Here is a 14,406-nt window from a genome sequence, read left to right on the forward strand (position 1 = left end):
GCCTGTAGAAAAGAGGAGCACATCTTTATCTTCCGGCTGATGCAAATTTATGAGTGATAAGGTTGACATACATTGGTGTCCTGTAAAAATAAAATATATAGGACTTACTTAACTTCTATACATACTTAGTTTAGCAGAATCAGTTAATGGAGAAAATTATGTAAAATCACGTATTTTATTGAGCCAACCATGTTTTCCAAAGGCAGCTTGCCCTTTTTTGGTCAATTTGTTTCAAATTGCATACTTAATTCATACATTTTATAAAGCCTTTGAGAATTAAGTTGTCCCTGGTAACCTCAGTGCGGTTTAATTAAGAATAACAGTGATTTACTTTCAGTATTCCAAATGCCCTCCTGTCAAATTTCTCTAACAAAAAGCTGCTCAATTTAATTTGAGCTATGGAATTGCACAGGGCCATGAATCACTTAAGTGGAAGGTTTACAGAACTGCAAAATGAAAGCTTTGTTACTGTTTCCTCCATAATAAATTTTACACCGAGGTCAAGTAAGGGAGCCCAGTGCATGCAGACTTAAGCGGTAACTGCCATACCAACCCAAATTACATGACATTAATTATCTTTCCCTAAAACTGCCTACAGCATTAGAAACAAATTCAGCCTGCAGTTAAAGCAATCTTAAGAAGTATTTAAAGAGGCTGTAAACTATATCCCCCCACATTTCTCCCAAAGATCTAATCAGCAGTTTTATAATCCCTTTCAGCTCCCCTCTGATGGGCACCCATCTCCTAGAAGGACTTAATTTTGCCACTCAATACATTGACTATTAAAGAACTACAAATGCTTCTTTCGATTCACGTAGCTTACCTGCCTATGCCAGCAGTGCTCTACTGCAGCTGAATCCTAATTGCTCTCTGAAGTCGCGGGCAAACAGATCAGTTTCCGCAAGTAAAGTTGTTTATAATACATAGTCTGACTTACTCCCCACGTCATTCACTAGAAATCCATAAATAATGCTTAAATTATATACAGTATTATAGCAGTGGGTCTTTATTCTTCCCCCAAATAAATTACTTTGAAGTTAACCCAGTATAAAAAGTAATGCCCTAAAAACAAGAATACAGTGCTGTTCTCATTCCATGGTGTCTTGGGATTGTTGCAGTAAAATATGTATTTCTTCAAAATACTGCTGTTTCCAGCATCGTCTTGTACTTTCTTCATTGGAGATGGGAACTCCTTTGCACTCTAACTGCAGTTCCGTTTGAGCAGCCAGATCCTTGAAATTCAAGGCAACCATCGCATAATGTTCTAAAGGAAGAAAATACGACATTTTAGTAAAGTGCTTTTAAAGGCTTACATTTGTTGTTGATAATTTCCTATCTGCTTTTGCGTGTGCCTGAGCAAGGCCTGTTTTCACAGGTGACAACTGCTACAGCCACCAGGCTGTTCTCCGAAGAACACAGACGGAGCTCGCGGTTAGCACAGCTGTCACCTGTCATGTTTGTTCCTTCTCCCCGCCACGTGTCACCTCTGTTAGAGGTCCTGAGCGAGACTCACCATCAGGCCAGCTTCTACACCTCCACTTCAGGACAATTCTTTGGTTTGGGACCTGTAAGGAGAGAAGGAGGTTTTCCTCAGTAGAGTTTGAGATAATTCATGTTCTGACTGCTCGATGCCAATTCTCCCGAAAAACAAGGAGATGAGTATCGTCTTATGTAATAGCAGTAGACACGTGCATGTAAACAATATACAAAGATTGTGTTTTTAAATAAACTGTTTCCATCAAGCTCTCAGTTTGCTGCATTCCTGTGGTTTGTTCCCTCTGTGGGAAAAGGCCATGATGATTAATGACTAAACATTATACATGGGCTTAAGTTTATATTTTGACTGTTCCATTTAAATAGTTCCTTATCTAATTGTATTGACATCCCTCAGCTTCCCTAATGAGATGTTACCACTGCAGCCAGTCTCAGGTGTTACACTTCTGCAGTGTGAATGTTTTCAGACTGGGCCATTTCTGGAGTGAACAAACCTTTTATTACCTTGAACTGAGAATCCAATTTTCCACAGCTTTGCTTTTTCAAAAGTTGTCCAATTGCCAGTGGCACTTACTGCCCATCATCTGGATGGACATAAGATACCAAGTCTAAGGTCAGCAAATGTGAAAATGATTTTTCAGAGATTTCAAAAATGGAGCTGAGCTCTAATTATCAATTCTTCAGTTCTATTTGCAAAAGCATTCAATCAGGAAGAGTGTAACATTTGCTCTGAGTAGAACAGAGATCATTTCTCCAGTTCCATGAAGAACTGATAGGCATTTGGGAGATAAACCTGCTTTCTCACTCCTCCTAGTAAAAAAGGATAGTGCTGAGAGCTTTCTCCGCCCAGTGCAGGTCATTACGTATGGTCAGCAACTGCTCTTTTGATGGGGAAGAAAAATTACACAATAGCATTTTTTTTGGCTTTGAAATAGAAACTGCAAATATGCGTTAGAGAAACTGACGCTATCTTTCAGCTCAGAGTCTAACACCCCCCCTCATATCACCCCCCAATTTTTAAAGTGCAAAGTAGGAGCTTTTTACCAGTTCTGCATATTCACCACTGACAAAGCCATCGAACATCTGAAGTTTGCCTCCTTTCTCAGCTTCAACCACGGCAGGACATTTAGAAAACTTCTGTACCAACTAGGAAAAAGAACAGAGCACAAGTCAGTTAACTACAAATGTATACTATTATGTAATGCACCGCATTATCAGACAAACGAGGTTTGCTGAAGAAATTAAACAGTAATCTACCTAAGAGTCTAAGTACAAATCAGGCTTTGCATTTTATACAGCCCTGGGATCTGTGGTTTAGCAAGGGCCAGTGAGGGGACAGAATGACACTAAATGCTGAGAAGCCTCTGATGGTAAAGAAAGATGCTAAGACTCCAGCCACCTGCAAGGGGCACAGACAACGCACATATTGTACATATATACATGCAGACACGCACAGACACGACTTGCTGAAACTAACTTGGAAATGAGCTCAGAGCCATTATTGTTTCCCACTGGTACTGTTGGGATGCTAATATAAAGGTCTCTGATACTAGTCCAGGCACTTTTGAAGGATGCAAACATAAAATCAGTCATTTTTTTTTTTTTAATCCAATAGTTAATCTAATTAACATACATCTGTGCCATTACTGAGCACTTCAAGCTCCTGAATGGCAAGTACTTAAATAAAACCACTAAGTTTTTTCTACCTAGCAAAGTGTGAACTCTAAAAATTAATCTCTCATTAAAAAGTGGAATGATGCTACTGGCACCTTCTAGTGCTTGCTCACTGCTATTGCAAGAACTTGACAACTTGTCAGCGAGGTCAGCCACCTAGACTTTGTTCCTAAACTGACACGCTGCCTCAGCAACTGTCACCTCCTTTTGCTTTTTCACCACTCAAATGCCGCAGTTGCTTAAAAGATGAAGCTTTCAACAAAAATTGAAGAGCAAATAATGACAACAGAACTACAAACACACAGTGAAGTCACAAAAAAAGGGCAGCACCTGAAACCTTCAGTTTCTGGACAATCACATCTCTCTATTTAATGTACTTAAGGAGTATTATCTGTACTGGACACTAGAAATATGACACATGTGTTATTGACACAACTATTCAGATACAACAGCATCTGCAGTAAGTTATATTGCTACTGAAAGTGTCACTTACTTCCTTAGTAGTGAAGATGCTATAAAGTTCATCTGCTGCAGAGTTGAAGATTTCTCTCATAAGTATCTTCACTGTTGGAATTTTTACACCAACTATATCCAAAGACTGTGGTGAAACAGAATCCTGTAAAGCAAACAATATTCACATCAATGAGTACAAGATCAAACATCTAGAAATTCCAGAATGCAGGACTGTTGTTACCTGTGCATTCTTATACTGTGCTGTGAACATTCATTAATTATACAACCTACTGCCATATTGATTTAACAGTATTATTAATCAGTACTCACTAAATTAAGTTACATAAATGATGAGAGTGTGATTTGCTCCAAAGACACCTGAAGTTAACTTCAGACTGGGCGTCAGAAATGCTGCCCTTCTCCTCCTGTGCCCAGGATCTGTGACATAGCATTTCAATACTACAGGCCCTGAGCACAGAGATCAGGGGGCAGTTCCACCCCGCAGGCTTTCACTTTTGCAGATAATCACAGGAATATTCAATTGTTGCCACAGCAAAATCTGTATGGACTACATTTATGGCAATGTTAAATTCATACACTTAAAGCCAACATACCTGCACGGTGTTCCCAATCAGCTCTCGCTCAGCGGCCAGCTCCTGACCAACAGTCGCTTTTGTTGGCAGAATCATTCCTAAGGTGAACTCTGTAAAGAAACACACTTTTCAGTATGAAATTGAGCTGTACAGCCACCCTGACACTGAGATATGTAATGAAGATTGCTGGGTAGAACTGTGGAGAACAGGAGCACAGAACGGGACGTACTCCAAGCCAGCGTTGCCCCACCTTACCTGTATGTTTTTATTAGCCACAGAGTCTAACAGCAATTTCCATTAAAAATATGGTTTTTTTCAAAGTTACCTGACCCAAAATTAGTAACATGTGCTCATTAAAGAATGCACCATCTTCCAAGAACTTCTGAACAGCGTCCAACCAGTCAGTCTGCAGGTCACTGCAGTCAGTATGTGTAACACAACACAGCCTACAGAAACTTCTGTACGCTGTCATGTTTGATAACAAGTCAGATTTTGACTGGCAGGACTAACTTATCTCAGCCAGTGACAATTCAAAACACTACAAACCCAAAGATTTCTCAACATATTACCAATCTATTCAAGAAAGACAACTGCATTAAACCAAACCTAACATCCTGGTTTTCATTACCTGTTTTAAGTGCTTTCAGGTAATCTCTCAGGGCCTCTCTGACTTTTGTGGTTCCTTCAGTTCTCATAAGTTCCTTCAGAACATCGCCTTCCCCTTTCTTTTTGCTAACGTTTATCTAAAAACAGAAAAATTACATTATCTAAGCAGCATGTAAACACAAGCCTTTTGGATTCTGGCAACAAAGTATTTTGGCTTGGTTTACTATATTCAGAGGACAGCTCCAATTTCAAGTTCATTATCTTCTCAGTATATCCTACCTTTCCTAAAATAAGTCCTCTTGTGTTTTGACTTCCATAAATGTTGTATCTCACCTCCACAGTAGCTTAGTCAGGCTTATCAAGTATAAACAGAGCTGCCTACTACACAACAGAGGTTGAGGAATCTGTGGAAGCGACAGTATCAACTGCTACACAACCAACAAGGAGATTCCTCAAGTTCTTATGTTTTTTGGGGAGATGAGAGGGAGATGGTTTAAAACTATAACAAGCAGAGTTCTTCTCAAATTTGTAGTCAATATATCATCACAAACAATAATTAGCAAAGAAAATTGTGCATATTCCTAGTAGGCAAATTTGAGAACAGAGCTAAGTCATTATTCCAATTATAAAAATGAAAACATAAAATAAACTATGCAAGTGTAATTACTCCACTTAATCACAGGGTAAATCAAAAATATGATGCCTATATGTTGATTAAGGCTTTATTTAAGAATTCTGAACCTATATAGCCATATCAGTATTTCACACCTACCTCTGTATCATCTACCTCATTTTCTTCTGACAGGTTAGGAATTTCAACAGATCCCTTATGTTTCTCACCAGACTCTTTCACTGTACCTGTATTAACATAACGAATTCTTAAATGCATTATTAAAAACTATTTCCCCCATAGCAAGAATTTTATGCTTGGAAATGAGTTGTACAAAAGAGTTACTTGAAGCAAGTTGTCCAGAATCTAATTTAAAGGAACTAAATAGCATCCAAAAGTCTCAAATGTGTCAGTACTTTTCGCATTCTCAGAACTGTGTTTTCCTGTACGGAAGCATCCAGCTATGTAAAAGCACACAGGTACATCTGCTCACTCAGCGCTACCCTTCTGCTGCTCTCACCTGCAACCCTCAGCTGTCCCAATGCTCTCTGCTTCCAACATCCGCCAACACAAAATGTGAATCTAAACAAGGGAAGGGGAAAAACAACCTCCTCTTCCCTTAAATTTGTCTGCCTTTTATGCAGAAGCTCCCTCGAATGCCAACTATTCCTTCTTGAATACCTGAAAAGCTCCCAATATACAGGCATGTTAACATAAAATGTATGTATGTGTAATAGACAGGTATACAATTGAATTTTCTTACAAATAGGAAACTTCACATGCAATTTTTTTAGCACATTTGTCATTACTCTTAATAGCTTTGCTGCGAGCTGCCAGTCATCACTGTGCACATCAGAAAGACTTTGCAAGAACAGAAATTACGCTCCGTGTCTGCATCCGGCTGGGCAAAGGCCCCCTGACGCTTACGTACACGGCTCTGTGCACGTGCTCTGGGATAGGAAACCCAGACTGTATTTCACTGCCTCAGACCTTACAGTGAAAAGGCTGAATTTAAGGTCTGACACTTTTTTTTCATTACACTGAAAAGTCTGTCCCCTTGCCTTGCAAAAACATTTAGTTAGTTATTTAAACTCTTTCACTATCTGGAAAGCAATAGCAGAAACATGCAGCTCTACCCCAAATCCAGTTATCTTCATACTGTTCTATCAGCTTAGTTGTGAAAACATACGAAACACAACAGCAAGCTTTATCCATCAGCAAAACTCTAAAAAGCAAACAAACCATGTTAAGCATGACTGCAAAAGGGGAATTATCATGAAGATAGACATAATATTTCTTTGGATTCTCATACCTTCAAAGGAGTTACCTAGACTAAATATCACCCTTATTATTTTTAATTACTACCCTGAAATGACCACCATGCTATAAGGGGCATTGTACACAGATATAACCTAACATGCTTCTGGTCAAGATCACAGTGAAGTACACAAACACACACTCGGATGTTTCTTAGCAAGAAAAAAAGTGAATGATGGTTAATAACACAAAGTGGGGTACGGTACAAAGACCCCTTGCTAGTCAGGAGCTAAATCAATGAAGCATCGAGCAGTACACAAAGTCTGTTAATCCAGAGGGAGACAAGCACATTCACACAGTGAAGAGCTGAACTAGAAGATCACTCTTGGGCTTCTCAAAGTCTCTCCAGAGAACCAGTCAGCTCAAGCACAAAGCCACGTGAACTAATTAATTATACAGCTAAAACACTCCTGTGCCCAACACAAATCACATGCAGCTCCCTCAACTTCGCCGCTTTCTGCCAGTTCCGGGTTTAGTACAGGCAAAACCACACAGCGTTCTCTTTGCAGATAATAAAACAAGTCTTATTTTCAGCTACTCTCCCCAAAAGGAAGTGCAAGCATGCAGGAAGAAGTTTTTAGGAGCAAAACACAAACCTGGCTTCTATCCATTCAACTAATATACTAACAATTTTCACAAGTCTTAAAGATTCTCAAATAACACAGGCCAGATGACAAATTTGAATACGTAAAAGCAGTACACAATATTTTTTTTCCCATTCAAAAACCTGCCTGACCAAGGGACTAAAGCAGATGCATCTGTGCCAGAGAGCAAAGTCCCATCAGTTAACAGAGCTGACTGGTCAGCCCTACACAGGCAGAATGTTGGTACAGCTTTGCATTTTAGTATCACTGCAATGTAAGCAAACCTATTACCTTTTTATAAAACAACCAAATTATTCGTTTGAATCCCGTGGGACTCCAATAACAGACCTAAGAATAAATGATTTCTTGTTTCTTGTCAATCCACTATTTTAGAAAATGACTAGTGAAAGCACATCTCAAGAAGACCCACCTATAAACACACCGTTGAAATACCTAGTTTTAAAAGGACATACATGTTTTCCTAAAGCTTCCATCACAATGTAGAATAAATCTACTAAAATCCTCACCACATCTTCAAATAAATGACAGAACAACCGTTTTGCTCAATTTTAGTGCCATTAAGTACCCATAGTTCCTCAGTTTCTTGTTGCTCTGTAATCTAAGTCATTAAGGGCAATGTTTTTCCAAGATCAGACTTTTCAAATTAGCTGCACATTTCAGAATTTATATAATCTGTTTCTTATGTACTGAGATTTTAATCACAGCTTCAATTACTAGTTATCCTAGAAGACTTGCAGAGGAAATAAAAAGAGCAATTAGTGTTTTTAGCAGTTCAGTCTGAACTCTCATTTCTAAGTCAGAGCTCCCAGAAAACACACGACACCATGGCTGTCAAATTAAGAAAAAAATCAGCCTCAGCTCTTCCAGAACTTTACTGTGTAGTAACAAACTCCTTTAAAACTAAGCTCTCAAAGGCAGTGCTAGAATTAGGTTATAGTTGGACTCAATGATCCTGAGGGTCTCTTCCAACTGAAATGATTCTATGCTTCTACTCACCCCTCAGCGCAACACTGAAATGAGCAAAGTATCTAATAAAAATTATAGTTAAATGCTGAAAAGCATGAAGACCCAACAGAGGAAAAAGAATTTAGAAGGAATTTATACAGAAATATCTGCCTACTGCTATGCCTTATACACTGAGATAAAAACAAACTAACCAATATTTAAAACATATATGATTTTAGCTTATCTTGAAAAAAAATCAAAAAGCTGATTACAATTATTTAATAAACTGCATTGGCATAAACTGCACAACACAGCATGATGTTTGCCTTCCTCTGTTAACATTTAGATCCCAACTGCTAAGTGTGTTCTCAGTTTGTAACACACCTGTAACATTTAAAACATAGTTAACTATCAACATGAACAAAAATAAATAAATAACAGTACTTCTTCAAGTCCCCTGTTATTGTGGGAGCAGACTTCAATACCCAGTCTGTTAAAATAGGAGCACTGGTCTCTGCATCAAAATAAATGGTATAATCCCAGTTGGCCAAACCAGTAAAACCAGTCACTGAGAAGGAAAGGAGAAGCGCAAAACGCAGCCAGCGGCACCTGAACACCAATCCACAGCCTACAGCCCTGTTTTGGGGCACAGGAACTAAGAGGGGAACACTAAGTATGGCCCTTTGTATTGTCACCTCCTGTAGTAAGTCCTAAGGCCTAAGAAATAGAAATAGCATTTTGGAGAGGAACAACCTGTCATTTGGCGTTAAGTCCATGTACGATTTGCCCGTACAAGCACTTTTTATCACAGTATCACAGTATGTTTGGGATTGGAAGGGACCTCAAAAGATCATCTAGTCCAATCCCCCTGCTGGAGCAGGAACACCCAGGTGAGGTCGCACAGGAACATGTCCAGGCGGGTTTTGAATGTCTCCAGAGAAGGAGACTCCATAACCCCCCTGGGCAGCCTGTTCCAGTGTCTGTCACCCTCACTGAGAAGTTGTTTTTTCTAAAATTTAAGTGGAACCTCTTGTGTTCCAGCTTGATCCCATTACCCCTTGTCCTATCATTGTTTGCCAACAAGAAGAGCCTGGCTCCATCCTCATGGCACTCACCCTTTATATATTTATAAACATTAATAAGATCACCCCTCAGTCTCCTCTTCTCCAAACTAAAGAGACCCAGCTCCCTCAGCCTTTCCTCATAAGGGAGGTGCTCCACTCCCTTCTGCATCTTTGTTGCCCTATCACCTCTTCTTACTCCAACGCACGAGTTTTAAGCATCTACTAAACCAAAATAATTCCTTGATGTTACCAAAAGATACATTTTCGGGTCGCTCTGCAAATAAAGAGCCGCCATAGGACAAGCACAGTGGAGGATGGACCTCTAAGAGCTGGTGTTGCGAGAAGATGTAGCACAACAAAAATGCACAGGCAATACCAGCATTACCCCAAATTATCCAGAATTGTTTCCTTATTCCCACCGAACAGGTTTTTCCTCGGGTAACTCATTATCCTCAGTGTAAACTACATTAAATTTTTTGAAACATCTGCACCTCCACACTTGTTAGTTTCTCCTGTTTCCTCCTATGCACACGCATTAGCACACAGCTGCAATCTCTGCGCATCAGGACACTAAAACAGTTCAAGCATGTTATTCTAAGTGTAAACAGAAGTATTTACAATAGAAGTATTTACTTCTTGCAAAGTAAAATGAGTAATACTGTGCTGCGAAAATAATGCTAAGAAAGGTGTATAGCATCAAGAAATTGAAGGGGGAAAAGACACACGCTAGGGTTTCAAGATCATTTAAAAATAAGCATTTATAAGGTTTCAGGCCCACGCGTCTCCTGCAATCATCCCTACGACCGTGATTCACTACAGTGAACCCAAAGGAGACCGTTTTCCGACCAAAGGAGACAGCTGACTTTACAAAGTGATCATCCAGAGTTTATTTATTATTTAAGGACAAACTGGAAGTTTGTCTCTTTCCTGCCATGAGGGCCGGGAGAAGCTTCGCAAGCCCGGAGGAGCCTCCCCCGCCTCAGGCTGCGGCTCCTCATCCCCCGCGGGGCCTGAGCCTGAGGAAGCCCCACAGACAAACGCCTCAGGGGGGCCCGCCACCGCCCCCCCCCGCCACGCCGGTCCCCTCGCCCCCCGTACCTCTCCAGCTGAGGCGCAGGTTCCACTCGTAGAAGAAGATGAGTTTCCCTTTGCGGCTGCTGCAGGACGCTTCCCCTTCCACCTGCTTCAGCTCGCTGATCTCGCAGCGCCCGGCCTCCCCTTCCACCGCCAGCCCCACCAGCACCTCCCGCAGCTTGCTCTTGGACCAGCTGGTCGCGTCCCGCTCCGTCCTGCGCCGGGAAGCGGGGCCGTTAAGCGCTGTGTGTCCCCCCTCACAACATCCCCTCACAGACTCTCCCGCCTCGCGGAGCCCAACGGCCGCGCCGCGCGCCTCACCAGTGCCAGTTGTTGACGTTGGTGGCGTCCGCGCGCTCCTCCACGATCCAGCGCGGGTCCCCCTGCCCCCACTTGGCCATGGCGCTGTCCCCCCCTTCCTGCCCTCCCCGCCCGGCCCGGCCCCGCCGCTGCGCCACGGCCGCCGCAGCGCCCGCCTCCGCCCCGCCGCTTCCGCCCGCCGGCCGCCCCGACAGAACCTGCCAGAAAGTTCGAGGCCGCGCCGCCCTTCTCCCCGCTCCCCCCCCCCCGCTCCCGTCACCTCAGAGCCGCCGCGGAGCCCCGCTCGCCTCTTGGCTCGTCCTCCGTACAGACCGCCGGGGAGTCTCCTCAGGGGGACCGGCTGCTCCGCGGCGCCCTGCGGGGAGGAAAAGCACCGTGTGACCAAACATCAGCCCCTGGTTCCAAAAAACGGGCGGTTTTGTGCAAAACGTAGGAAACTATTACTTCGCAAATATAATAGGCCCAGGCAGGAGCCCTCAGCAAAGCATATTTTAATAAAGATTTTGCGAGACCAGGTGTAGGCAAACATAATAAGGCAAAAAGCCTCTGCTTATATCCCCCCAAAATCCCGGCTGCAATTTCCATCCCCTTTCCCCAGTGGTTGATACTTCAAGGTTTACAGACCATGCAGACGCATACAATACCCTTCCCCTTATCAATACGGATTTCTGGTGCTTTGGCTACACTTCCCCCCAAATTAACTTGTAAATACAGGTATCAGTATGTATACAGGTATCAATATGTATACAAGTGTCAGTATATGTTCCCGAAAGAGGCTGTTTTACATTAAGGATTCATAGTCCGATGTCTCTTATCCTTCCCCCCGGCAGGTCCTCAGTTCTGTAAACACAACAGCTCTTCATTAAATATTTCTTACACAAAAGAACGGAAAATTTAGGTTCAAGGAACACTTAATCTAAAATAACGACAAGGCGTCACGTGTGGAATCGGTTTTATTGTCTTAATTTAAACGTAAGAAATTAAATACACTATAAGCACCACATCTAGGAAAGTAACGCATTACAACGCGCTCTGCAGTCCTTATTCCTTGTCCACCTCACAGCACAAACGGGAGTAGCAGGAATTAAAATCTGGATAGCGTCCCCATATTCTTATTGCTCATTCAATTCTGTACTGTTGTGACGAGCGTCAGTGTGGTTTTCCCAAAAGTTTACTTATTAGTGGAAAAATACATCGTTATCATCAGGGTCATTATCGTCTGCGTCCAAAATAATGGCCACTTCTGAAAATTTTACTCCTTTCAGTTCTTTTTCAGGGGTGGGCTTTTTGGGATCAGGTGTTACGGGAAGATCTGACTCTTGATTTGTGTCTGTTAGAAAGGAATCCTGCAAGAAAACATAACGCAGGTGAGGCAGAAAGCTAAAAATCACCGAGTGCTGACAGATTCTGAGAAGTCATATAACTTTTATCTGTATATTTTCTGAAGCTTGCAAATTCTTTTGGTTATTTGATGAACAGCAATGAAATATTACCTGTTTTGTTGCGAACTCTGCAGCGGGCAGGGATCCTTCATTTGTAGGTTCAGCGGCTTTTCCAGATGCTGCATTTTCTTCCCGTTCACTGTCATAATCCCACAGCAGCGTGTCAAGGTACCTGCACTGCTCATCGGCCTCAATTACGCCCTTGCCAGCATCACCTCCTTTGGTGTCTCCCATGTTGCTAAACGCTATTATTTCAGTTTTCCTGAAAGAGAATTCATAACAACCTTGAGCTCACCAATCGTTAAGTGACAGAAGTCTTAGTGACTCTAAAACAGAGAGCAGCATGTGCACTGATCTCAAAATTACTGGGATTTTACCCAGGGAAGCGTTAAGTAGCTTCTTGTAGAAAGAACGTTTGGTGGGGTTGGTTGGTTTGTTTTCTGCATAAGGCTTAATTTGCTAAAGAGTAAGTAGGACTTTGCTCTTGTAATGTTTTATACAAGATTGAAAGTTGTTAGCTTCCTTCAGGTGGAGAGTTCTTAACTTAAAATTGCACGGATTCTTAAAAATCAACCGATATGTTAGTGAAAGAGAAAAGGAAAACCCTATGTTAAAAGAATCAACTAGAACATCTTTTAATATGCTATTTTTTATGAATTTGTGATATCAGCATTCTACTTACACATTATTCGTGTGCTCTGGTTTCTCTAAGCTTTTCAGGCTTCCATTTTTGTCCATTGCACACGGATTATCAATACCACGAATAATGTCAGCTTGCTTCTTAACCAAATACTGTTGCTTATACTTTCTGAAAATGAGAAATACAGTAAAATAGAATTGTTAGTTCTTTTTGAAGATTGGCTTTGTAGTTGTTTTAAAAACAGAACATGAAGTATTTGTGTCATAAGTTTAATACACAGCATTTATTTTCCTCTGGTGTGGGGTTCTGGTGCCACTGCAGCCAGCAGCAAAACCACCCTTGCTTTCGGCACTCGTGGGGTTAGACGAGACTTATTACACCTACTTGTGCCCCGCTTCGCACTTAACATTCCCGCTATCCACATTTGTGTTTTCAAAAGTACTTGTTTCTATAATTGCTATGTGACAAACGCAAGAAGAAACCAACCAAACACCTGTTGTGTATTTGATATCTACAGCGCAGTATCAGGCATTTTGTTTTATAGCACATCTTAGGCAATACTTGGTGCAAATATCACTAATTCATCAGGTAAGTATTTTTCAAGTCGACATTTAAAGTAAACTTACTAGTTGCAAGTCTAAACTGCATTATTAAAGTTAAACTATTTGTACCTTTCCCTTTTAATAGAAAAAATGATGTAAACCAGGAAGGCTCCGAGGGTGCAGGCGAGCAGGACGCTGAGCACGATGGTTGCGATGAGTTCAGGAGTTGCGGGGTCAGCAGGAGCCTCTTCAATGGCAGCGCTAACAGGCGCTGAAAATACTTTCTCCAGTTCTATCTCAATGTTCCTCTGCTGCTCTCTAAGTTTTCTGAAGACAGAAGAGTAAAATACCAGTGATTTATCAGGCTTTCATTTTGGCTTGAAGAATAGTGAAGAAAATAAGAGAAGATCACTCCCTGGTCCACCAAGACCTTTGCTGAAGATTCGGAATTTTCATGTCTTTCATGTATTTTTACTAGTAAATCAGGCCTGGTGCCTGTGAACTAAAATTCAGAGAATTGAACCTGAGAGGTCAGTGTTAGTAAGAATATGCATTCATACCACTGTCATGTCATTAAACAAATTTTATATAGACCTAAAATGTAAGTTTTTAATCAATATTTTGCAGTTCCGAAATGAAGCTGATATCTATTTTAACAATATTCTTTCTGCTTCGATTTTCTTTAAAACTGACCTTATTTTGCACCATTAAATAGTTTTTGACAAATGCTGAAAATTACCTTTCAATAAGTAATGAAAGCTTTCTGCATTCTAAAAAATACTTAGGAGATAAGTCTCAGCTAAACTGTTCTTTGATCAAAACCTGTCCAGACCAAGACATTAACAATTTGCTCCGACACCCAGAAGACAGACTGTGCCATACAGACCTTTTTACATCTTCTGCAGGTACTTCCTTGTTTGCCTCATCGAAAGCGATAATTTTTACATAGCTTACATCAGTGCTGCTTCTTGCTTTTCTTTCCAGCTCATTGGAATAAACATCAATGATGTACACATTCCATGCGAG

General features: G+C 41.3%; 1 protein-coding gene across 1 annotated transcript; it reads right to left on the reverse strand.

Annotated features, from left to right (window-relative positions):
* Positions 1-8: 8 nt before the first annotated feature.
* LOC308038731 (activator of 90 kDa heat shock protein ATPase homolog 2-like) lies at positions 9-10,836 on the reverse strand (the record flags this gene model as incomplete). The annotated part of the gene is made up of 9 exons (XM_080341505.1): positions 9-1,264; positions 1,514-1,565; positions 2,539-2,640; positions 3,662-3,784; positions 4,236-4,324; positions 4,843-4,957; positions 5,593-5,678; positions 10,460-10,650; positions 10,757-10,836. The coding sequence occupies 9 exons, from the start codon at positions 10,834-10,836 to the stop codon at positions 1,089-1,091; spliced, it is 1,014 nt and encodes a 337-aa protein (XP_080197631.1). The 3' UTR covers positions 9-1,088.
* Between the last annotated feature and the right edge of the window lie 3,570 nt (positions 10,837-14,406).

Source organism: Nesoenas mayeri (genome assembly GCF_963082525.1).
Source record: "Nesoenas mayeri genome assembly, chromosome: 3".
In the NCBI taxonomy this organism is placed as follows: domain Eukaryota; kingdom Metazoa; phylum Chordata; class Aves; order Columbiformes; family Columbidae; genus Nesoenas; species Nesoenas mayeri.